Source organism: Megalobrama amblycephala, linkage group LG4, assembly GCF_018812025.1.
Source record: "Megalobrama amblycephala isolate DHTTF-2021 linkage group LG4, ASM1881202v1, whole genome shotgun sequence".
NCBI classification, from domain to species: Eukaryota; Metazoa; Chordata; class Actinopteri; order Cypriniformes; family Xenocyprididae; genus Megalobrama; species Megalobrama amblycephala.
In genome coordinates, this window is record NC_063047.1 from 18,952,152 (window position 1) to 18,976,664 (window position 24,513).

The 24,513-nt window shown below is 34.5% G+C and overlaps 2 protein-coding genes across 2 annotated transcripts; both read left to right on the top strand.

The window, feature by feature from the left end:
* Positions 1-2,760: 2,760 nt before the first annotated feature.
* elac1 (elaC ribonuclease Z 1) lies at positions 2,761-9,066 on the top strand. The gene is made up of 3 exons (XM_048188063.1): positions 2,761-3,043; positions 6,818-7,294; positions 8,494-9,066. Exons 1-3 carry the CDS (start codon positions 2,887-2,889, stop codon positions 8,973-8,975), a joined length of 1,116 nt encoding a protein of 371 aa, XP_048044020.1. The 5' UTR covers positions 2,761-2,886; the 3' UTR covers positions 8,976-9,066.
* A 2,294-nt stretch (positions 9,067-11,360) lies between these two features.
* smad4 (SMAD family member 4) lies at positions 11,361-23,684 on the top strand. The gene is made up of 12 exons (XM_048188065.1): positions 11,361-11,493; positions 11,583-11,711; positions 13,421-13,768; positions 13,897-14,071; positions 14,214-14,243; positions 16,292-16,504; positions 17,422-17,526; positions 18,635-18,685; positions 19,473-19,656; positions 20,098-20,266; positions 22,208-22,346; positions 22,720-23,684. Exons 3-12 carry the CDS (start codon positions 13,529-13,531, stop codon positions 22,929-22,931), a joined length of 1,518 nt encoding a protein of 505 aa, XP_048044022.1. The 5' UTR covers positions 11,361-11,493; positions 11,583-11,711; positions 13,421-13,528; the 3' UTR covers positions 22,932-23,684.
* Positions 23,685-24,513: the final 829 nt, after the last annotated feature.

Sequence of the window (24,513 nt, forward strand, 5' to 3'; positions counted from 1 at the left end):
AACGAGTTTTTTTCATTTTTTATTTTTTTATTATTGCTTGGCCCTAATCCTCTTCCGTAGCTTTCAGATGAACACAATTGGAGATATATTTAAAAATACCCTTAGTCCTCCAAGGTTTATAATGGTTGTGAATGGCTGCCCAAATTTTGAAGACAAAACAAATGCATCTCCTTAAAAAAATGAATCAATATGACTCCAGGGGGTTAATAAAGGCCTTCTGAAGCAAATCGATGCGTTTGTGTAAGACAAGTATCCTTATTTGAAACTTTTTAAAGTAAAATAATGAGCTTCTGGCACGATAGCCATAGGTATTTGACATACGTCCAAAAAGCGTTAACTGCCGCGATGTAGTACACAATGACATGACGTACTGTGCGTTATAGCGTAGTACATCATGCCGTAGTGTAGAACGTATGGCTGTAGCTCCAGAAGCTCGTTATTTTACTTTATAAAGTTTTACACAAACGCATCGATTTGCTTCAGAAGGTCTTTATTAACCCTCTGGAGTCATATGGATTACTTTATTTTTTTACGGATGGATGCATTATTTTTTACTTCAAAACACGGGACCCCCCCATTCACAACCATTATAAACCTTGAAGGATTAAGGATATTTTCAAATATATCTCCAATTGACCGTTCGCAAAGACCCGCCCCCTTTAGTTACTGTTGCTACGTCCGACAAGCTATGCCGCGCTCTCGCCACACATCATGTTCTCACGCAGTGAAAAATACATCGCGGAGCAAAGAGGACACTGACAAGACAGAGCAGGTTACTTTTGATATGAAACAAAATCTCAAATTTTGTAATTTTTAAAGAAATTTAAACAATACATACCGTTTTGTGGCTCTTTAATGTGTCGTGACAGATCGCTGTAGCGCCTCAACTCAAGAGGCTCGTGAACCAATCATCTCTTCCTAATAGTTCATTTATAGCATCAAATAAACGTGAATGAACATCATAAGGAATGTTGTTTCAATCGCGGAAATGCGTCAGTACACACCATTTTTCAAGTTCAAGTCCACCGAGGTTAATCTGCTAACTCCCCTGACTGCTTTTTAGTATAAAATGGCAGATTTGGTGTTATGATTGGTTAGATTGCCTGTCAGTCAAACTCCTGGCCAAGGGTCAATTGTGTTCGTCTGAAAGAAAATAGCCATATACACTTATAATGGCTTGAAGGTGAGTAAATCATGGGATCACTTTCATGTTTAGGTGAACTGTCCCTTTAAGCATGCGCTGCAGTTTTGTCGCCTGCCGCTTTAAATGCTCGTGCTTTTCAAAGCAGGATGGATTCTGATTGGCTGTCAATGTTTTCACCATTCATTGGGGGAAAAAATTGTTCTGAAAGTGATTCCAATGATATTTCTCTGTGCCGTTATCGTTATAGTTGTGCTGTGGACTCTGCAATTTTCTGCTACGATTTTTAGCACTATTGTCTTTATAGTTATCGTTCTTGGTGTGAACGGTCCTTAAGATATTTTATATGCCAATGTAAATGCAGTAGCCAAAGATCACTAGAGCAACAAATTTATAGATTATCATGATTTACATTTTCACAGAAGTTTAAAAACTGCTCATTCAATGGCATATCGAACAAAATAACTACTGAACACTCTCGTATCCAGGACCAACAACACGTCGAGATGCTTCGTTTCTGTCAGTCCTGTTATAATGTCATTAATGTGTCTGAATGCAACCCTTCCTCACACCTAGTGGATTGTGGGTAGAGGTTATTTGCTATGTGATGTTGCCTTAGTGTGTGAACATTAGGAGAATCCCGTGTCTGCTGTTACACGTGCAGAATAAACGTTTGTGGTCTAATCTGTGCAGTATTCATTGCTGGTCTATTTGCTGCTGCCCTCATTTTGAATGTATTAAAGTATTATTTTTTACAGATGAAAATTAATATATATGAAATATATATATTATTAATAATAATAAGAGATTACTTGCTCTAATTAAACTGTGCCCCTACAAAAATGATTAGATTAGTGTGTGATGTTATGCTGACCTCTAGCGTAACTGTTTCATGTGGAAGTAGTATATAGTATGCATACTGTGAACGGTGAATACCAACCCCGAAAATGAGCCTCTTTAATGTACTTTATCCCATAAAGAACTGGACGAGACCCAGAATAATAGCAGTCACAATTTGTAACATCTTTTTCTTGAATAATTATTTGCAGGTTAAGACAATTCTACCAAAAAAACAAAAACCATCAAAGTTGGGAAATAATTTATTTTTGGGAAGCCTAAGTAGTAAATAGGTATCCAACATCTCAGCAAATTTTTTAAACATAATCTTTTTCGTTTATTATTAGACTGAACTTACTTCCAAACCGGAAGACAATGTTACACAAAAGTGGAATAAAAAAAGCAAATATATAAAGGAAGCCCATCTGGGTCGTAATTTTGACTTTTTATTTCATAATTATGACATTAAAAAGCGAAATTATGACATAAAAATTAATAATGATGACAGTACATACTAAGTCAGACTAATCATATATTTACTAAATCATAATTATGAGATTAAAAAAAAAATCCAAATTATGACTTCCTACCTGGATTTTTTGACATTTCGATTTAGTATGTCTTAACTTCGATTTTTCATCTCATAAATTTGACTTAGTATGTCATAATTTCATGTCTTTTCATGTCATTATTATGATTTACAAAAGCACGATTTTTCCCCTTATGTGGCGGAAATGCTTCGAGTATAGTGTGCAGTATGCAGTCTGCAGTACGCAAATAAGTTCATAACCCGGATGTTGATTGAGCACATGCTTCAGTTGTGGCTCAGCTGGTTGTGGGGGGACGTTGGAGGTTTATTTTAACAGTGTTAACTTTATTTTCCCGTCAAATGTGCACAAAACAGCAGAATGTCCATGGACATTACGTTTCTCGGGACCGGATCAGCATATCCGTCTCCTAATCGCGGCGCGTCTGCGCTCGTGTTGCGGACTGAAGGGGAAAGTTGGCTGTTTGACTGTGGAGAAGGAACACAGACTCAGTTAATGAGGAGTGCGCTCAAAGCAAGTCAGTCACTCATTCATGTGCATGTGGACTTTTCTGCTTTTTTAGTTCAGTTTTGATTGCATCTTGAGTCAGGTGTTTCATGTTTACCTTTAACGTTATATTGACATGCTGCATCATGCATGTTCCTCCTCATCCTGTGTGAATCTCATGAATCTGTCAAAAATACGGATTTAAAAATCAACAGAGCCACTAGGGTAGCAAAATTAAAGCTGGAAACTTTCCATGGGAAATAGAAATCTTTTGTAATTAACTATCTCAGAATATTTTACGGAAGATGATTAGTACGGAAGAGGATTAGAGCCAAGCAATAATAAAAAAAAAATAAAACCATCTCGAGATTAAAGTTGTTAAATTTCGAGAAAAATCTCGTTAAATTTCGAGGAAAAAAAGTCGAAATAAAATGTTGAGAATAAACTCATTAAATTACGAGAAAAAACTCGTTAAATTTCAAGAAAAAAGTTGAGATAAAATGTTGAGAATAAACTCGTTAAATTACGAGAAAAAACTCGTTAAATTCTGAGAAAAAAGTCGAGATAAAATGTTGAGAATAAACTCATTAAATTACGAGAAAAAAAGTCGTTAAATTACGAGAACAAATTCGTTAAATTATGAGAAAAAGTCGTTAAATTTCGAGAAAAAAGTCGAGATAAAATGTTGAGAATAAACTCATTAAATTACGAGAAAAAAAGTCGTTAAATTACGAGAACAAATTCGTTAAATTATGAGAAAAATGTCGTTAAATTTCGAGAAAAAAGTCGAGATAAAATGTTGAGAATAAACTCATTAAATTATGACTTTATTCTCAATATTTTATCTCGACTTTTTTCTCGAAATTTAACGATTTTTTTCTCGTAATTTAACGACTTTTTTCTCGTAATTTAATGAGTTTATTCTCAACATTTTATTTCGACTTTTTTCTCGAAATTTAACGAGCTTTTTCTCGACATTTAACAACTTTAATCTCGAGATGGTTTTAATTTTTTATTATTGCTTGGCCCTAATCCTCTTCCGTAGATTAGGGTCAAGCAATAATAAAAAAAATAAAACCATCTTGAGATTAAAGTTGTTAAATTTCGAGAAAAAGGTTGAGATAAAATGTTGAGAATAAACTCAAATTACGAGAAAAAACTCGTTAAATTTCAAGAAAAAAGTCGAGATAAAATGTTGAGAATAAACTCGTTAAATTACGAGAAAAAAGTCGTTAAATTATGAGATCAAACTCGTTAAATTTCGAGAAAAAAGTCGAGATAAAATGTTGAGAATAAAGTCATTAAATTACGAGAATAAAGTCATTAAATTACGAGAATAAACTCAATAAATTACGAGAATAAACTCATTAAATTACGAGAAAAAAGTCGTTAAATTATGAGATCAAACTCGTTAAATTACGAGAAAAAAGTCGAGATAAAATGTTGAGAATAAACTCGTTAAATTACGAGAAAAAAGTTGTTAAATTATGAGATCAAACTCGTTAAATTTCGAGAAAAAAGTCGAGATAAAATGTTGAGAATAAAGTCATTAAATTACGAGAATAAAGTCATTAAATTACGAGAATAAACTCAATAAATTACGAGAATAAACTCATTAAATTACGAGAACAAACTCGTTAAATTACGAGAAAAAAGTCGAGATAAAATTACGAGAATAAAGTCATAAAATTACGAGAATAAAGTCATTAAATTACGAGAATAAAGTCATTAAATTACGAGAATAAACTCAATAAATTACGAGAATAAACTCATTAAATTACGAGAACAAACTCGTTAAATTTCGAGAAAAAAGTCGAGATGAAATTACGAGAATAAAGTCATTAAATTATGAGAATAAAGTCATTAAATTACGAGAATAAAGTCATTAAATTACGAGAATAAACTCAATAAATTATGAGAATAAACTAATTAAATTACGAGAACAAACTCGTTAAATTTCGAGAATAAAGTCGAGATAAAATGTTGAGAATAAAGTCATTAAATTCCGAGAATAAAGTCAGTAAATTACGAGAATAAAGTCATTAAATTACGAGAATAAACTCATTAAATTACGAGAACAAACTCGTTAAATTTCGAGAAAAAAGTCGAGATGAAATTACGAGAATAAAGTCATTAAATTACGAGAATAAAGTCATTAAATTACGAGAATAAAGTCATTAAATTACGAGAATAAACTCAATAAATTATGAGAATAAACTAATTAAATTACGAGAACAAACTCGTTAAATTTCGAGAATAAAGTCGAGATAAAATGTTGAGAATAAAGTAGGGGTGTAACATACGCTAGGTCAATACGATCGTATCGATACGAGTTCACGATACGAAGTATCAGTATTTTGAACAAAATGAAACTAAATTCAAACAAGATTTATTAAAAAATCATGAACAAATTTCAAAATTTTCCTTGTTGTACATACAAGATAATTTCATAAAATAAATAAATATAAAATTTTAATAAAAACGATTCAAATTAACAGAATAGGGCTGTCTGTCAAAAAAAAAATGTTAAATTTAACTCATTAAATAGGGGCCGTACGCGTCTAGCGTGGAACGCGGCCGCACCGCTTCTCCTTCTTTCCAACTCGTTGGCGTCGGTCGTTGCTAAATTTCGAGAAATGTTTCTGCAAAGGATAAATGATTTCGAGATGAAATTATGGAGATAAGATATAAAAACCACCATGAGAATAGCTATGATCAGTGTTCGGTTGAGCTTTTGATGTTTTGTTACGGAAAGGCCATAGCTACGGTTGATTCTTGTCAACGACCTGCGGTGCGCTTGCGGCATTCTGAAGTTGAGAATTGCACGCGCGTCGCGACCGCGTATCCCTTTAAGCGCGCCTGCCGCGCGGCTACGAAAATAATAACTGAACGCGGAAAAGACGCAATAAAGGCCCCACAGAACTCAAAGCAAAGCATCGCAAGCGTCTTTTGCTTTTCTGTGAAATTTCCTGTGCACGCGGTGAGAAAGCCACGACGTAAACAAGAGACTCAATAAATTATGAAACACTTACTGAATAAACTAAGACACACCATTAAATTACACCCCTAATACTTATAGAATTTAAAAATGAACAAACTCGTTAAGGGGTGTGTCGCGATTTCCTTCTCACATCGAGGTTCGTGGAATATTTCGGTTTCAAGTCGAGATAAAATTAAATTCCGTTGAGAATAAAGTCATTAAATTCGAGAATAAACTCATTAAATTACGAGAATAAAGAGAAAAAAGTCATTAAATTATTAAATTACGAGAATAAAGTCATTAAATTACGAGAATAAAGTCATTAAATTACGAGAATAAACTCAATAAATTATGAGAATAAACTAATTAAATTACGAGAACAAACTCGTTAAATTTCGAGAATAAAGTCGAGATTAAATTATTAAATTCGAGAATAAATTTAAATTACGAGAAAAAAGTCGTTAAATTACGAGAAAAAAGTCGTTAAATTACGAGAATAAATTCTCAACATTTTATCTCGACTTTTTTCTCGAAATTTAAGTACATATTTCTCAATTTAACTAGTTTTTTCTCGTAATTTAATGACTTTATTCTCAACATTTTATCTCGACTTTTTCTAGAAATTTAACGAGTTTTTTCTCGAAATTTAACAACTTTAATCTCGAGATGGTTTTATTTTTTTTATTATTGCTTGGCCCTAATCCTCTTCCGTATTGTACTAATTTGTAAATATGTTTTTTAAATTAATGCCGGTATAATGCAAATATTGTATTATAGCCTTCTATTTACTGCAGTATAGTATGAAGTTTATTTATTTATTTTCAGGCAAAATCACCAAAGTCTTCATATCTCACCTCCATGGTGATCATCTCTTTGGTCTTCCTGGTTTACTGTGCACCATCAGTCTGAACTCAAACCCCCAGCCGGATCAGCCTCCTCCCTGCGTGGACATTTACGGCCCGGGGGGGTTGAGACACTTCGTCCGTGTGGTGTTAGAGCTGTCCAGCTCCCAGCTGCTCTTCCCATATGCTGTGCATGAACTGGAGCCGTCAGATGACCAGTGTCCTGCTGAGGGGCGTCTCAGTCCTGCACTGACCTCCAGCAGCGATACGCTTCACCCACAGGAGCGGCCCGGCAGAACCATACGCCTGGACCCGGACACTGACTGCTATGACCTTATTGATGACAAACAGTTTGTGGTTAAAGCATTTAAGCTGTTCCACAGAGTCCCATCATTCGGCTTCTCGGTGGAGGAAAGAGAACGTCCAGGACGGTTAAACACAGACCTGTTGAAAGAACTAGGTAACTTAGTGTAAAAATAATGGACCCTTTTCAAAGACTGTGATGACCCACAGTTATCAGCATCGCAAATCTAGTATATTTTAATTTTAATAATGATCAGCGGATCCGTCTATCAGCGCATATATTAGGGATCTGCTGATAAAAGCCTGCTTTCAAACACTCCCATGTGTATCTGTGTAAGCACTCTGTGAACAACATGTTTTTAAAGCGTTGATCATTGTAGCCAATCGCAGACATATTTGTTGAGCGCGTGAACACAATGGCCAATCAGAGGTGTTTAAGAATCCGCTCAACAGTGCTCGGTGTCCTGCTGCAAAGGCATTTCCAACTTCTTTTTACCCATAAAAGAAGAACGAAAATGAATTTTGCTGCGGATATTGGAGCCTTTAGAGCCGCATTTAGCAAGTTAGAGCTGGCTGTTAATATACTAGAGTCTGCTTTTTGCAATGATACAAGCAATCAAGCAGTATATCACCCTACTCAAGTATACTTTATGTATCTGGATAAAGTTGGACATACTTACATATACAACTTCATATATAGAGCTGGCGATAATATAGTTACATTTGTGATGAAAATGCAACAAAATAAAAGTCAAGCAGTTCAGATTTGCTATATAGTATAGAAAACTTTACATGAGTATACTGTATTTATGCAAATTAAGTTGGATATAATATTTATCCTACTTTACATAGAGAGCTGTTAACATTTTGAAATGATATAAACAATCATGCATCTGAGATTTGCTGTATAGTATATATTGTTTTACAAGAGTGTGCTGCTTTAAGTATGCAGGTAGTAGGATGTACTATATATCCAACTTTTATTATATTGCTGTACGATAATATAGTTAAATTTTTTTTTGATGATATAACAATCAAGCAGTTGAGATTTGCTATATAGTACATCTGACTATACAGTAAAAATATAATGCAGGTAGTTAAAGAGATATATTTAAAAATATCCTGGCTTTTCCAAGCTTTATAATGGCAGCGAATGGGGGTCGAGATTTTCAAGCCCAAAAAAATGCATCCATCCATCATAAATGTAATCCATACGACTCCAGAGTGTTAATAAAGGCCTTCTGAAGCAAAGCGATGGGTTTTTGCAAGAAAAACATACATATTTAAAACTCTATAAGCTATATAAAACTCTATGAACTGTAAGATTATTTCTCATTATCTTTTGCTTTTTTGTAGGTTTGAAACCGGGACCTCTATACGGACGTCTGAAGAACGGAGAGTCTGTGACACTAGATAGTGGACGTGTGTTGACCGCCAGCGAGGTGCTGGAGCCGGCGCTGAAGGGCCGTAAGGTGTGTGTTTTTGGAGACTGCTGCGCGGCACTGGGGGACGGCTTTAAAAGGGCGTGTCAGGGGGCGGACGTGCTGGTGCACGAGGCCACGCTGGAGGACGGGCAGCATGAGAAGGCAGTGGAACATGGGCACAGCACTCCCAGCATGGCTGCTGCGGTGGCGCTCGCCTGCGGGGCGCGCACGCTGGTTCTGCACCACTTCAGTCAACGCTACAAACCCGAAACGCTGCGGCGAGACGGCGATGAGGACGTGACTGAGCTTAAGAGACAAGCTGAGCTCATGCTGCAGGGGTCAAGGACAGAGGTCATTCTCGCGGAAGACTTTCTCACGCTGCCTATTGCACTCAAAAAGAATTTGACACTGTAGTTCCTGTAAGACTTGAGTATGGATACAGTTTTTGGTGATTATATTTTAATTCAAGGAAATGTTTTAATAAAGTCTGTCATTTTAAACACTGTTATTGATTCAGAGGTGAATTCATGAATGCATGAGTACATGTGTGATGAAATGCTTGTAAACTCTTTTGGACATCCATGAGCAGGTGAGATTTGAACATGCTTAATCATTGTTAATCATTTTATTTTCGAAAACAGACTGCTGGACCAGTGGACTGAAGTTGGTAAGTCTTGATGCGTCGTGTTTAACCTGACATGCATGAACAGTTTCAGTGTTCTGTATGGTATGACGATGATATTAACCCTATAAAGCCCAATATATCGTGTCTAAGGCCTCTAAACATCGAAACAATTTGCTACACGTCTTCTGTCGTCTGACTGATAGTTTATACTTTTTTTTTTTTTAGCAAGTAAAAGGCCTTTTAACGTCTCCCTTCAGCTCATGCTTCATGTCCTTTTGCTGTGAAATCTTTACTGATTTTTTAAATGTAAGAATAACTTTTATATTGTTCGTAATATTTCAAGATGAACATTTACTTTACTAAAGCAACTTATGTTTACTTGATTATTCATATCATTAATTAGAAAAGTCATGATTAAATGCAAGTATCAAATATAATCCATCAGGCTTTTGAGGAACGTTTATTTGTTCATCTCTAAATCATCACTTTATTCATTGCATTATATGTTTTTCGCCCACAATAAAACTACAGAGCTTTGATCATAAAACTAAACATTTAAATATCACCTTAATAATTTTATTAATATTAATTGAATTTTCAGCATCATTACTTCAGTCTATTGTGTCACATGATCCTTCAGAAATCATTCTAATATGCTTATTTGATACTCAGTTATTATCAATGTTGGAAACAGTTGTGTTGCTTAATATTTTTTGGAAACTGTGATACTTTTTTCAGGATTCATTGATGAATAAATAGTCAAAAATAACAGCATTTATTCAAAATAGAAATGTTTTCTAACAATATAAATCTTTACTATCACGTTTTTATCAATTTAACACATCCGTGCTGAAAAAAGTATTAATTTCTTCCAAAAAAAAAAAAGAAAGAAAAAAATACTGACCCCAAACTTTTGAACAGTACTATATAGTGTATATTGTTACAAAAGATTTAATTTAAATAAATGCTGCTCTTTTTAAACTTTTTATTCAACAAAGAATCCTGAAAAAAAAAAAAAATTAAGCAGCACAACATTGATAACAAATCATCATATTAGAATGATTTTTGAAGGATCATGTGACACTGAAGACTGGAGATGCTGAAAATTCAGCTTTGATCGCAGGAATAAATTATATTTTAAAGTATATTATAATAGAAAACCATTATTTTAAATTGTAATAATATTTCACAATATTACTGTTTTTTTCTGTATTTTTGATCAAATAAATGCAGCCTTGATGAGTAGACTTATTTCGAAGACATTAAAAACAGTAATGTTTCCAAACTTTTTAATGGTAGTGTATACCGTATACTACATTGAAGGGGTGGATTCTGGAATCCACTGCCGCTTCAATATATATCTTTTAAGTTATTAATCAACATTTATATTTCTGTTAAAATATTTGAATGACTTCTTCAATGTATGTTAAAGCGTCTATTTTCCTCTGTACCTCTCACTAAGAGAAAAGAACATGTTATCTGTATGTTTTGGGGAAAGTTTGCTGCTCAGAGCAGAGCTCAGATCAACTTCAGCCTTGAAGAAGCTGTGAATCATGTGTATCTGTGTATGTGTGCTAAGAGTTTTGTGCAGGTCCCTTTGTACTGGACAACTGGCATTCTGCTTGAGACCAGCAGACGCCACATCATGACCCCAAAAGGACATCCGGTACCTAAATCCAGGGTCCCCCTCGTCATCACCGCGACGAAGGGAGATATGCTTCTTACTATCTGTCCATGTGTGGAAAATTTCTAATCTTGTCTATTTTTCTTAGCCAATCAGAATCATTCAACCTGAAGTAATGACGTAGTTAGTTGATTCTGTTAGAGTATAATTGTTGTGGAAATGTGAATGTACGCAGAGCGGCCTACGAACTCCTTGTGAGACCTGAAGCTGGCTTCTGCTGATAAAACTGCAAACTATTCTTCATTAAATTTTTTTCTTAAATTTATTTTTTTTAAAACCTTGACTCCGGGTCTTTATTCAACATATCTGGTAACAAGGGTCCCTAACAACATACTGTTTTAAAATGATGTGAAACAGTATGCAGTAGGCTATAATTGCAGCTTTAAACAGTTAAACAGTGCTGCACATTACTTAGTTGGGTCAAAAACTAGTGAAGATTCTTGTGAAAATTGCTGAAGATATTGCTTCAAACTCATTCATCAAAATGAAAATAGTCATATGCATTGCGTTATTATTTCCCTGCAGTGTACAAAGGTCTCCCAGGAGTTCTGTGCATACAGAAAATTTGCATACTGTGTACAGCAGAAAGTAGTAGGACTGTATACTACTGAGAACATAGCGCTGTAAGTAAGATTAAGTATTGTCCTAGTATATAACATATTAAGCCTGTGATTGTCGTTTTAACTTGTTCACCAGCAGTTTCACACTCTAGTTTTCAGTCATGAATCAAGAAGAGCATCTGTGTGGGCGGGGTCATGTTTACGCTCACCGCGGCGTCACTCGAGCGATGACGTCACAGCGCTTACGTAGAGACAATGTCCCTGCCTTTGCTCCATGAATCGTAAGTGTTTCTGTTGTTATTTTCTCATTTTATTTTTAATATCTACCTGATATTTCACCATAGCACTCGCGTAGACACTTTATTTGCCCATTTCCCGCACATGTAAGGAGTATCTGTTAGCTAGTTAGCTCGTTAGCTTCATAGAGAGATCAGTTGTATTGTCAGAGTAACGTTAACTGTGATTTATTATTATTCACGGTCACATATTTGACTGTTATAGTAATTAAGTGTAATGATGCGCTTTTGATGAGTTTATAATTTAATAATAGATGAGTATGAGTTCATTACTGTGTTTGCCAGGAAAAAAATAAAATGTTAATTCAACTGATTAATCATTAATTCCGTGTAAATATGAACAAAATTTTGTGTAAATCAATTTATAGAGTCAGTCCTAATTATGTGGTATGTTAATTAAATTAATTCACGTTTCTATCTATCTATCTATCTATCTATCTATCTATCTATCTATCTATCTATCTATCTATCTATCTATCTATCTATCTATCTATCGTCTGTATTTGTCATTTTTGTATATTTGTATATATATATATATATATATATATATAATATATCAATGTATTTCTATATATCATAATTATTGTTAATATGTAATTCATTATTTCTATCTATCTATCTATCTATCTATCTATCTATCTATCTATCGTCTGTATGTGTCATTTTTGTATATTTGTGCATATATATATATATATATATATATATATATATGTATGTATATAATATATCAATGTATTTCTATATATCATAATTATTGTTAATATGTAATTCATTATTTCTATCTATCTATCTATATCATTTTTGTATACTGTGTATATATATATATATATATATATATATATATATATATATATATCATCATGTATTTCTATATATCATAATTATTGTTAATATGTAATTCATTCTATCTATCTATCTATCTATCTATCTATCTATCTATCTATCTATCTATCTATCTATCATTTTTGTGTGTATATATATATATATATATATATATATAATCATAATGTATTTCTATATATCCTAATTATTGTTAATATGTAATTGATTATTTCCAGGAGCTCATTGCTTCTACCTTCAATTAAACTGCTAACAGTGATTGTAAATTAATTGCCTAAATTATTACATTATTAGCTAACTGCATTCTCTAAATTGTAATGTTGACATGCCTTCTCTGTAAAGCTGCTTTGAAACGATATGTATCGTGAAAAGCGCTATACAAATAAATGTGAATTTAATTGAATTGAATATATATGTATAATTAAATTAAGTGTAATGTGCTTTATAGGTATGACAAATAATGTTTGTTTTATATAGCACAGTGCAAAAATAATGGATATTAAAGTCGGCATGAAATGGAGGTTGCAATCTTATTTTCTTCCTTATTGTGTGACGTATATATCCAAGTGAAATGGCTTCTCAAACGAGAAAAAAAAAGAGCGCGGGACTCCGTCTATTGGAAATTGATTGGATCGTTGATGTTTACTATTGCTGCGATCTCATGTGACTGACAGGTTGTCACAGCAACAGGGAGGGGAAGTTATTTTCACTAAATGAAAATACATGAATTAGAAAAAATTCTGATGTGCATGGATAAATCATTTATAATCAAACTGCAATTTAAAAAAAATACAAATTGTCAGTTTTTGTTTCATGGTGGCTAAGCTGTGCTTACAGTCTCTCTGTGTTTTTAGGCTGGTGTGGATCACGTCACAACATCAAGGTGTGAAGTCAGAAGCTCGAGAGGTTTGAAGGACGTTGATTTGTTTGTTCTCGCATGCGGTTGAGTGTATTCCAGCAACATGTCCATCTCCAGCACACCCACCAGTAATGATGCCTGTCTGAGCATCGTCCACAGTCTCATGTGCCATCGACAGGGAGGAGAGAGTGAGTCTTTCGCCAAACGAGCCATAGAAAGTTTGGTGAAGAAGCTGAAAGAGAAGAAAGATGAGTTAGACTCACTGATCACTGCCATCACTACGAACGGAGCGCATCCCAGTAAATGTGTGACTATACAGCGCACCCTAGACGGTAGACTGCAGGTCTGTTTCTCTAGGAAAAATTGACATTTACTGTCTTAAGTTTATCTTGGATGTTAAAAAAGGAAGTTACTTGAATGAAACTCTGTCCTTTATCTTATCTTCTGTGACTGTGATTATTTGCGTCTCAGGTGGCCGGTCGTAAAGGATTTCCTCATGTCATATACGCACGGCTGTGGCGATGGCCGGACCTGCACAAGAACGAACTGAAACAAGTGAAATACTGCCAGTTTGCCTTTGACCTGAAATGCGACAGTGTGTGTGTGAACCCGTATCACTATGAGAGGGTCGTGTCTCCGAGCATCGGTGAATTGTTTTCTGTTGCCTTGCTGTGATTTGAAACTTTGTCATGGTAAAAATGTATTGCAAGTGCTTATGTTCATGTCATATTCTTATTATTTTGAATAATTCTTATATATATGGTCTCTTTCTGTCTTTCCATTTTCAGATCTCTCTGTCCTGACTTTGGGTGGCCCAGGTAAGGGTGTTTTAATTGTGTAATTAACACAAACAACTAATTTGTCACATACACTACCATTCAAAAGTTTAAGGTCAGGAAGGTTTTTTTTTTTTTTCTGAGAGAGAGAGAAAGAGAGAATCAATACTTTTATTCAGAAAGGAGAAATTAAAGACATTTGTAATGTTACAAAAAATATTGTTTAAATTAAATGCTGTTCATTTGAACTTTCTATTTTTCAAAGAATCCTGAAAGAAATGGTTTCCACAAAAATATTGGCAAAAACTGCAAAAAAAAAAAAACACTGCAAAAAACCCCCCAGCAAAAACTGTTTTCAACATTGATAATGATATAATAAAATTAAGGTTTTGAAGCGATTAAAATTTTTAATCTAATTAATTAAATGATGTGCAGATTAATCTAATTAATCGCCAATTAATTGCACATTAAATTTGGCTGAGAAATTACCCCCAAAAGATAATTTAAAGTCATTATTGTGTTAAATGAGAAAAGCAACAAATAGACATTACAAAAAGTAGCTTTAGAAAGAAATGTTTTATTTGATTCAGCATAGAATTTATTATACATAATCTTTTAGGCTGTGATTTTTTTTTTTGTTGTTTTTTTTTTTGTCTCAGAACAGAATTTTCATTTTTTTTTGGCAATTTTTTATGAACTGATACTCTCAATAAGAAACTAAAACTGCCAGTAGGTGGCGGTAAATGTCTAAATAAGTTATAGGACCCTATCATACACCCGGGATAATGCAACGCCAGGCACGACGCAAGTGTTTTTTGCTAGTTTCAGCCCGACGCAGTTATCATTTTTTCACGTCCAGCACCAGATTGTTTAAATAGCAAATGCACTCGCAGCCATCTGTTCGCACATAGGCGTCCTGGTCTGAAAACGAGGTGTGTTCAGGCGCATTGTTGGCGTGTTGCTATTTTTAGGCAATTGAAAATGACTGCGCCATTGACCAACAAAAACCTGCTCTAAAGTCAATGTCACAGTATTTTTTTTATATTTAAAGAGTGCATTAGTAATATGCGCCAATAGGCAGGTGCACAACACGCTACACTCTGCTTGTTACACAAACAGCAGCACACAAACATGACAAATATTAAAAATAAAAGGATTACAATTTAAACTATTATTGTGTACATAAAGATAAAAATGGCTACATGTCATAATGGATAGTCATTGCATGTATCAGAATGACCTATTTGCAGTAATGACGAATGAAATTGGCTAATTATTGACCAATCGTGGCAATACACACATGTATTTAAAGTGATTCGTCAGGTTGAGGGTGTCTATATTCCGCCATAAAAATAGCAATCCGCCATTGTGCAAGTGCAGCTGGCTTTTAAAGGGAATGGGAGATGAGACTCTGATTGGTTTATTGCACCTTACGCCCAAAACACAAACATGACTCATTAAGAGAGGGACAACCCTTCTGGACCATGTTCCTGGCATGCCGACCATTTTTTCCGTCGTTAAACTAGCAAAAGTGGATACAGATCCTTTTAGACCATGTGCTTAGATCGTTAAAATAGAGCCCATTGAGTCATTCATTCATTCGATTCATTCAAACGGCTGATTCATTCAGGAATCAAGTAAATAGCTCTCTTTATGAATGGGCCATTGAATCATTGGTTCACCCGAATGATTCGCTCAAGATGTGGATTCATTCAGAAACGAAACCGCTGTGTTGCTTGGAGATGCACAACAGTTCTGTTCTGGCTTTACAGGAAATATCGTTGGCAAAATTGATCAGATACAGACAATATTGTGTTTAAAATATAACACAATATTAACTTCTGGGATCTCTCTCATATATATCACTTCACACTCTATTTCTTCTGGCGTAGTTACAAAATGTGAACTCAAATCAATATCTCACGTCCATTTATTATTTAATTTGCTAAGTAATAGCAAATAAGCTGAGAAATAAGCAGGATAATATACAGTTTGTTTCCTAACTGTATTTATTTTGGGATAATGATCAAATTACTGTATATGATCCATTGCGGATTAGTGAATAAGTCATTTTTCACATTTATGTGTAGGTCCGAGTGGAGAGCTCATGGTGAAGGATGAGTTCGAGGGTCAGCCGTCACATTCATCTGCTGATGGAGGTCATAGTATTCAAACCATCCAACATACTGCCACTTCCTCTGCTCCACCTGACACTTTCAACAGCCCCGCCCACCTGCCTCCAGCTGACTCCGCAAGCTCTGCCTCCACTTCTGCATTCACCAATATGGCTGCCGTTCCAACCAGTAAGTCATTATTTCATCCTTTTGTACAACAAGGCGCACCACAATGGGGATTGAGAATATAATATTTATATTGTATATATATATATATATATATATATATATATGTGTGTGTGTGTGTGTGTGTGTGTATAGTGTTTTTTATATATATATATATATATATATATATATATATATATATATATATATATATATATATATATAACACACACACACACACATACACGCATATAAGTTTGGAGACATTACATTTTTTTTTTTTGAAAGAAGTTCTGCTCACCAAGGCTAATTTATTTAATCAAAAATACTGTAAAAACAGTAATAATGTAAAATATTATTACAAATTAAAAGAACTGTTTTCTGTCTGAGTATGTTGTAAAATGTAATTTATTTCTGTGATCAAAGCTGAATTTTCAGCATCATTACTCCAGTCTTCAGTGTCACATGATCCTTCAGAAATCATCATTCATGATTCACTGCTCAAGAAACATTTCTGATTATTATCAATGCTGAAAACAGTAGTGCTTTAGAAAATCAGTGATTTATATGCTCACTTTGATCTCATATTTCATCATATTTGTTGTATTGTAGTACTTTTGATTTATTTTCTTGACCAGATTTGTTGAGGAGGCTCTGCCTCTCCTGACTCCTCAGAGAAAACACATTGGATGGATAGCCTAAAGCCAGACTTTCCTCAAAATTTCTGTTTATATGTGCAAAAAAGAACCTTGCATGCATTAATTTTGCATGTAATGTGAGAAGATGATGATCTGGTGTAGATGATATTGTTTTTTATTTTTCTCCCGGGTTTGTTTATTGGTTTTAAGCACAAACAAAAGTGATAACAGTAACAAAGCATAGATAATGTGTAAAGATATTGTTTTATGACTGACTGATATCTGTGTGTTTTCCTCCATTAGATGCCCCCAGCTCATGGCCCAGAGGAAGTAGTTTCCCCCCCAGCATCCCCCATCAGAACGGCCATCTGCAGCACCACCCTCCCCTGCCTCACACGGGCCAGTACTGTGAGTGACTAGAACCACCACCAGCTACCAGCACTGTCTGTTTTGCTCTCATTAAAGGATTAGTTCACTTCAGAATTCAAATGTCCTGATAATTTACTCACCCCCATGTCATCCAAGATGTTTGTCTTTCTTTCTTCAATCGAAAAGAAATGAAGGTTTTTAAGGAAAACATTCCAGGATTTTTCTTCATATAGTGGACTTCACTAGGGTTCAGCGGGTTGAAGGTCCAAATGTCAGTTTCAGTGCAGCTTCAAAGAGCTCTACATGATCCCAGACGAGGAATAAGAGTCTTATCTAGAGAAATGATCGGCCTTTTTCTAAAAAATGTACTTTTTAACCTCAAATGCTCGTCTTGCACTGCTCTGCGATGCGCCATGGAAGGCGGAAGTACCGATTCAGTGTTTACAAAGCAAACATGCAAAGACTAAATCAAATGGCCTTTAGAAAAAAAGGTAAAACAACAATGTCGGATGATTTTGAAGTTTGAGGAGAAAGTGAGATGGAGTTTTTCGCCCTACCGCGATACTTCCTCCTACGTCACATGTAACTCTGTCATGGAAACTAGCATGCATAAACCTTAATTAAACAATTTAATAATCAATTAAAAAGGAATTTATACCTGTATGATATTACGCTGTACCCACATTGGACCAGCGGTTTGGAAAATGGATGGATGGATGATTCAACACAACATCATTCATTCGGCACAACCCTCCCAGTGCATTATGGGTATTCTTTAGCCGCTGAGTGTACATCAGTTGTAAACTAATTATTGCGGTGCATTATGGGATTGAATGAGTGCACTCTATAACGTCTACTATGGTTTCAGACACCACTACAAATGGCTGTCCCCTCAAATAGTGCCCTATTTAAGGGTACAGGGGGCGATTTCGGACACAGCCTGAGCCATGCTTTTACATTGACACAAATCGCTCCACAGTTCCAGTGCAACCGAATACAGGTAGTCTCGGGTCCGGTACCCCGGTGTGCTCCCGGGTCCACATGACAGCTTTCACGTGACCAATTTTTCATGCAAACCGTGCCCTGTTTCGAACTAAACTGCCAGTGTGAAGCACCCTAAATGATTCTCTCTTTCTGTCTTTCTCAGGGTCTGTCCACAATGAGCTGGCGTTCCAGCCGCCCATATCCACACATCCAGGTGAGGAATAAAACAGGCTGCTTTCTGATTCACAAACTATAGAAACTGTATTGTACGTGAGATAAGTATTAGTCCGTCCCAGACAGGGTTATTATTGTTAACTTAAACTATTAAAAACATTTATGTTAATTAAAATAAATATTAAATAAAATTAAATAGAAATATTAGATGAAAATCTTATTGCAAGGCAACACTAATTTTAGTTTTACAGTAAAATTACTGGAAATTAATACTAATAAATAAATAAATACAAATAATGAACTATAACTAAAACTAAAAAATGTAGAAAATCTTAAATAGTAATATAAAAAAAAAAAAATAATAATAAAAATGACAAAAGCACATTACAAAATGACTAAAAATTTAAATGAAAACTGAAATAACAGCTCATAATATGCCAAAGATGCCTGGATCATACATTATTCCTTGTGAAATTTGTGCTTGTAGTATGTATGGATAAAAAGTGTGTGTCCTTAGATGCTTTTTGGGCTAATATTACCCACAGCCCCTTGCAGTACAGAGGAGGAGGAGTTCATTTTCCCAGTACATCATCACCTTGTCATCGCTAGTGCCGCTCATCTCTAGTTGAGCTACAGCATCTACCGTAATGTCTTCTTACATACAGCAATATGTTTGCCTTCCCATCATCACTGAAGTAATCCAAATATAATGCAGCCATGGTTTAACATTTATAGTATTTTAATTAAATATGATACCTAGATATTTCAGAACTCATATTAGACTCATTGATTTGTAACTGTGCTGTTTCTCTTTGTCTTTCTCTCAGCTCCAGATTACTGGTGCTCAATTGCGTACTTTGAGATGGACATTCAGGTGGGCGAGACGTTTAAGGTGCCCTCCAACTGTCCCGTCGTAACGGTGGACGGTTATGTGGACCCTTCAGGTGGAGATCGCTTCTGTCTCGGTCAGCTGAGTAACGTGCATCGCACCGAGGCCATCGAGAGAGCCAGGTATTGATTGACATCCATCAGTTAATTGGATCACTAGTGCAGGGGTTTTAACTGACTGACTAACAAAATAAATTTGGCTGAATTTGGGTATGTTTACACATTTTTTCTTTTGAGTTTTTCGAGTATAGGTGACAACAATGTCAAAACAATCCCCATTCACACGTAACGGTGAAAACGACTAAAAACGCTGTATTCTGCTGCCAGGCCAGTAGATGGCGATGTCACTTTGAAAAGAAACACTACTCGCCTATAGCATGCACATGATGTCACCATTTTCACAAATTTGCATCTATCGTTTTCAAAAACTTGCACTTTGAAAGTCCTAGTGAGGACGGTACAACATGAACCAGTTCTGCAGCTCTGAATTATTTGTTACTCTCCTTCAGATCTACCCATAATTCTGCAAACAAGTAAATCTGTCTCTGTTCTTGTCTCCTCCAGGCTTCATATCGGTAAAGGTGTTCAGCTGGAGTGTAAAGGAGAGGGCGACGTGTGGGTGCGCTGCCTCAGTGACCACGCTGTGTTTGTCCAGAGTTATTATCTGGACCGTGAGGCTGGACGAGCTCCGGGTGATGCCGTCCACAAAATTTACCCCAGTGCCTACATCAAGGTAACACAACCGCCATCACCCTCTCCACCTGTTGTTTACAGTATACTGAAGTCTCTTTACGAATAAACAAGAGTACCTTCTTGACATAGCAGCATGCTAATATGCAGGTATTCTTTTAAAGTAGCACAGAAATATTATGGTATATGAGTATGAGAGCGTGAGGACGCTACTCTTGATTTAAAGCTGACAAACTCCAGTCAAGCTACAGTACACTTATTTTTTAGAGTTAGCCACACTAGTAGTTAGCAAAGACTTTAGATACACAGAGACGGTGCACTCATAATACTTTTGAATGGGAGAAAGTGTAACGTACAATATGGCAAAATAGTGCCACCTTCTGAATAAAAGAGCCGATCGCTGATTGGTAAAGGTTGTAATATAAACAGTCATTATTCTGAGATGCGCTCTTATGACCGCATATGAACATTGGCTGACCTAGCCTGAAAAATAAACCCTTTTAATGCTATTTGAGCATAAGAAAACATTTATGGGTCAGATTTTGTTGCTGATTTGAAATAGGTTATGAAATCATATTATTTATTTGCTGTTAGTAATATAAAATGTTAACAATCAGAATATTAGTAGTATTAAATAATAATGTTTAATCATATTTGTTTACTACTAATAACTAAATATATAATTAATAATATGTAATAATATGTTATAAATAATATAATTAATTATATATATATATATATATATATATATATATATATATATATATATATATATATAATTAATAAAATTAAATCATTATTTATTTTTACTATCAGAATATTATATTAAATAATACAATTAAATCATTATTTATGTTCAGAATCAGAATATATGAATAATAGTTAGTAAATCAGAATATTAATAATATTACATAATAATATTATTTGTGTACTGTTAGTAACATTAAAGCATATTTATGTTTACAAACAGAATAATAGTAATATTAAATAATAAAATGAAATCATTATTTGTTCACTACCAGAATATTAATATTTCATAATAATATTAAGTCATATTATTTGTGTACTGTTACTAATATTGAATAACAAGTAAAATTAAATCATATTTATGTTTACTATCAAAATATTTATATTATTAAATAATAATATTAAATCATTATTTTACTATCAGAATATTTATAATATTAAATAACAATATAAATCATTTATGTTTACTATCAGAACATTCATAATATTAAATAATAAAATAAAAGATGATTTATTTTTAGTATCAGAATATTTATAATATTAATTAATATTATATCATTTATGCTTACTATCAGAATATTCATAATATTAAATAATAAAATAAAAGATTATTTATTTTTACTATCAGAATATTTATAATATTAAATAATAATATTAAATAATTTATGTTTACTATCAGAATATTCATAATATTAAATAATAAAATAAAAGATTATTTATTTTTACTATCAGAATATTTATAATATTAAATAATATTAAATCATTATTTATGTTTGCTATCAGAATATTAATAGAATTAAATAATATAAAGTCATATTATTGGTTTATTATCAGAATATTTATAATACGAAGTAATAATAAATAATTACTAAATATTAAATTGTATTATTTATGTTTACAATCATCAATGTTTATCTGACCCAAGAAAAATAATGCAACTGATAAAATTAGTGTGTAATTCTTTATGCCACCCATGTACCATTTTAAAAGCGAAGTCATGTTTTTTCGTAGTATTTGTGCCGTTTCAGTGCAGTGTAACAAGTTTGCATCCTATTTGATGTCATGTACCTGTACATGGCTTTAATTAACATACGGCAGCAGGAACAGCGGATTCAGGATCTATTCTACATATGTCTCCGCTGCTTCTGCTGTGTAATTCAACATCTTCACCCACTACTGAATGCATATGACAGCTGTGAAGTTGCTCTGGTTTGATATTTCTGTCTTGTGTCTGCAGGTGTTTGATTTGCGTCAGTGTCACCGGCAGATGCAGCAGCAGGCGGCTACGGCTCAGGCTGCGGCGGCTGCGCAGGCGGCTGCGGTCGCTGGAAACATCCCGGGCCCGGGTTCTGTGGGGGGAATCGCCCCTGCTATCAGTGAGTCTTTCATTTATAGATCCATATTACATCAGTATTGAAGCCCAATCACAGAGCTGCGTGTGGCGATCAGAGCTGGTAACTGAAAGATTGTAATTTGTGGATTAATCCATTAAATCTTATTATTAGAGAACTTATTCAGAACTTTTTCTGCATTAAATAAATACTGGAAAAATGATTTTCATGACATTCCATTAGCCTAACGATTCTACTTTTTAAAAATAATTTTTTAAAATGATTTAATGATTACTTTTGGTTCTGTTAACAGTTTTTGAACATCTGCATCCCCCCATCGATACAGACAAAACGGTGTACTAAAATACTCTGACAGTGTTTCCTGGGTTTAATAATGATCCCGTCCGCCTATCCTCAGGTCTGTCTGCTGCGGCAGGCATCGGCGTGGACGACCTGCGGCGTCTCTGCATTCTGCGCATGAGTTTCGTGAAGGGCTGGGGTCCCGATTACCCTCGCCAGAGCATCAAGGAGACCCCGTGTTGGATCGAAATTCATTTACACCGGGCCCTTCAGCTCTTGGACGAGGTTCTGCACACCATGCCTGTAGCCGACCCGCAACCTCTGGACTGATGTTCGAACATTTATTACCTTTACATTACAGTGCATATAGCTCAAAATGACTGACATGACCTCTGACTTTAGCCATGGCATCTGGCATAAGATTGAAAACCAGCAATACATCAAATAACACTAACACTGTTAGATCAAACAGAACTGTTCAGCGAAATGACCCTTTTTTTTTTACACCTTAACGAGACCTTCACTTTTGATGTTCAAACAAGAAATGGACTCATTCAAAATGTTTGGAGTGGAGACATTTAGAAATGTGTATTATATTGCAGTGAATCCAGTGTCATGAGTTTGGATCAGTCAGATCTATACAGTGGCCACATACACACTGCAGCTGTCACTCCTCTTCAGAGGTGCAACACAAGATGAACCATGTGCAAAAAAAAAAATCTGGACTTAATTTATACGATGTAGTTTTATGAACAATTTTTGTTGAGCTTGTCATCCATCATAGTTCGTAAAACCATTTTCCTTTAAATTATTGCATTAAATTGAATACAGTAATTTAAATAAGAATGGTTTTACGAACTATTTACTGAGAAATTCCTGGTCACGTAAGTTATTGCTCAAATCATTGCAGCAAATTAGGTAAATACTGTATGGTTTCAAAAACTAAACAGCTTCTGTTTCATGATGGTTCATACAGAAATTTATTTAGTTATACAGAAATTTGGGATTGCGAGTTGAAAAGTCAAAATTGGGAGATATAAACTCACAGTTGCGTGATAAGTCCCTCACAAGTCCAATTGTAAGGAAAAAAAAGACTGACGTATTTTCTCAGAATTGCGAGTTTATATCTTGCAATTCTGACTTTATAACTCAGAATTGTGAGTTATAATCTCAGTTCTGAGAAAAAGTCAGAATTGCATGATAAAAACTCGCAATTGTGAGGAAAAAAGTCAGAATTGTAACTATATCTCGAAAATCTGACTTTATAACATAATTGTGTGTAAATCTCGCAATTCTGAGAAAAGAAAGTCAGAATTGTGAGATTAAAAAGTCGCAATTACCTTTTTATTTTATTTTTTTAATTCGTGGCGGACATTCAGCTTGTTTCGTGATTGATCTGATTGACCATTCTATAAATTTACGTAAGAATTGCTTTACAAAGCATTTACACTAAAAATTCAGTCATGTAAATTGTTGCATTCTTTTTAACTAAAAATGGTTTTACAAACTATTCTTTATGCAATTCATGAAGTATATACATGATTAAAACATGAATAAGAAAAACAAACCATTTACATATTCAGTTCGATGCAGCAGACTTTTATGAACAGTTTGCACAAATATGTGTTCAGCTTGTGTTTGGCACTTCTAAATCTCAGTGAGTATGTGGCCAGAATATTGTCCTTTGTGTGTGTTTTAACTCCTATGCATTATTTTTTATAACACTAATGTTCACTCATTTATATCAAGCACTTGGTTACTTTTTATCACTTGTAAAGGTTGTTTTCCCTGGAACAGGCCTCCATCTCAGCATTACCAGTCACTTCTCTGTCTCAGTATGGCTGATTCTTTCAGAGACCAGACAATGAGTGCATTCACAATAAAAACAGGCTCATCTTGCTTCTAGACGTCT

Coding starts and splice junctions, on each gene's coding strand:
- elac1 (XM_048188063.1), top strand. CDS start 2,887: ATGTCCATGGACATTACGTTTCTCGGGACCGGATCAGCATATCCGTCT. Junction 3,044..6,817: donor GAGGAGTGCGCTCAAAGCAA/GTCAGTCACTCA, acceptor ATTTATTTTCAG/GCAAAATCACCAAAGTCTTC. Junction 7,295..8,493: donor AGACCTGTTGAAAGAACTAG/GTAACTTAGTGT, acceptor GCTTTTTTGTAG/GTTTGAAACCGGGACCTCTA.
- smad4 (XM_048188065.1), top strand. CDS start 13,529: ATGTCCATCTCCAGCACACCCACCAGTAATGATGCCTGTCTGAGCATC. Junction 14,072..14,213: donor GGTCGTGTCTCCGAGCATCG/GTGAATTGTTTT, acceptor TTCCATTTTCAG/ATCTCTCTGTCCTGACTTTG. Junction 18,686..19,472: donor GCCCATATCCACACATCCAG/GTGAGGAATAAA, acceptor TCTTTCTCTCAG/CTCCAGATTACTGGTGCTCA.